At 33.0% G+C, this 1,836-nt stretch overlaps 1 protein-coding gene across 1 annotated transcript in view; it reads left to right on the forward strand.

Moving 5' to 3' along the window:
- The window catches only part of LOC107483462 (GTP-binding protein SAR1A), a 2,513-nt gene extending 1,385 nt beyond the window's left edge, over positions 1–1,128 (forward strand). The window contains exon 3 of the mRNA XM_016104077.3: positions 533–1,128. Within this exon, the coding sequence (XP_015959563.1) occupies positions 533–853 (321 nt within the window). The 3' untranslated portion in view covers positions 854–1,128. The remainder of the gene's footprint in view (positions 1–532) is intronic.
- The last annotated feature ends 708 nt before the right edge of the window (positions 1,129–1,836 follow it).

Genomic DNA, 1,836 nt, shown 5'->3' on the forward strand with positions numbered 1-1,836 from the left:
AAGTGATTGACTCATCCTTTTTATGCATTATACATTTAGAATATATAATTGTGAATTGATATATTTTTTCACCTCTTGGAGAAGAGGTATCTAGTAATGACGACTGAGTTTTGTTTCATAATTGTTGCTTAGTCCCTAGATGCATTTCCTTGCTTATTCAACAATCCATACAAGGGTTTGGGGTTTGATTCATTGATTCTTTTCTGCTCTTACCGTAGTTTGACTTGACTTATATTCCATTGTACCATAACTTCTTGAAGATTGGTGATCGATTCTTTAGTAGCTTAACTCTTTTAGGTTGTGTCTGGTAAGTGTCTCGAGACAGAAACATTGTGACAATTATGACAGAGTCAGTTGTCTCTAGATTTTTGGTGGATAGAAAGTTGGAAAAGTTATCTTAGGATAGAGGCATTTGATTCTTGCCTACTCTTATACCCGTCTCATTCTCTAAACAGGTTTGTGTCACTCTGTTTATTTGTCCTTGAACAGTTACCAAATAGGATATAGAGTTTCACTGGTTTCGGCTTTTCAGGTGGATGCTGTTGTTTATCTGGTAGACGCCTACGACAAGGAGAGGTTTGCAGAATCAAAGAAGGAGCTTGACGCGTTGCTTTCAGACGAAGCCTTGGCAAATGTTCCGTTTCTAGTGCTAGGAAACAAGATCGACATCCCATACGCAGCTTCGGAAGAGGAGCTACGATATCATCTCGGCCTGACAAATTTCACCACGGGCAAAGGCAAGATCAATCTCACGGATTCCAACCTTCGACCTCTCGAAGTGTTCATGTGCAGCATTGTCCGCAAGATGGGATACGGCGACGGCTTCAAGTGGGTCTCCCAATACATCAAGTAGAATTCCAGCATCATTTTTTTGTTTGTTACCCCTTTTCCTTTGTCCAAGTAGCACATCTTCAGAATAGTTTTTGTCACTGTTTTTTGCTTTTGATGAATTTGATTGTATTATTTGGTACAAGTGCAGTAATATTACATGATAATTAAGATTTGTATCTTCAAAGATTCTTTTGGTGAAATGTCCCTTGTTCTTTGAAATGCTGGATTGTGTTGTAGGGTGATTATGACTGGGCAGAGACTAATAAATTTGGAAGAATCTCAATCCACTTTGGTTCCTGTTTCCTGATGCATACGATAAGCTGACTCAGAATGCAAAGGTTACATAGTTTTGGTCTGATTTCTTACCTGGCTTGTGTTTAGTAAAACGTCAATAGGATAATCCTTAAGGTTGAGGTTGCGATTGCGATTGATTCTAAGAATAGGACAAGATATTGAGAACAAGATATAAATGATAACAAGATATAAATGATAGAGATATAAAAATTAATGTTTTTATATATGTTGGAATACAAATACATATTGAAAATAAATTAAATTATACATATATTTATACATAAATACATTAGTGGCTAATTTTGGTATATAAATATTATTTTTGTATTTGATAGGGTTTATTTTAATATTTGAACTTAATTTTAAATTAATTTGAACTAAAAGGGTTAAAATGGATCAACTAGATGTTTAGATATATAATTAGTTATGATGCACGCACACGAATACGGGACATGCGGACACACGAATTTTAAATTACACAAATTTTAAATTTTTATAAGATACGTGAACATGACATATATATAAAATATAAAATATTTTTAATGTCTTTATTTAATTATATAAAGTATTTAGAATATTTTGCTTTAATAATTAATAGTATATATTATTTCTAAACTCATTTTAAGAATATATGTAAAGAATAAAGCTAGATATGCTGACATGTGATGGTATCTAGGTGTGTCTGGAGAAGAATTTTTTATTTTTTTTATT

Source organism: Arachis duranensis, chromosome 4 (genome assembly GCF_000817695.3).
Source record: "Arachis duranensis cultivar V14167 chromosome 4, aradu.V14167.gnm2.J7QH, whole genome shotgun sequence".
NCBI classification, from domain to species: Eukaryota; Viridiplantae; Streptophyta; class Magnoliopsida; order Fabales; family Fabaceae; genus Arachis; species Arachis duranensis.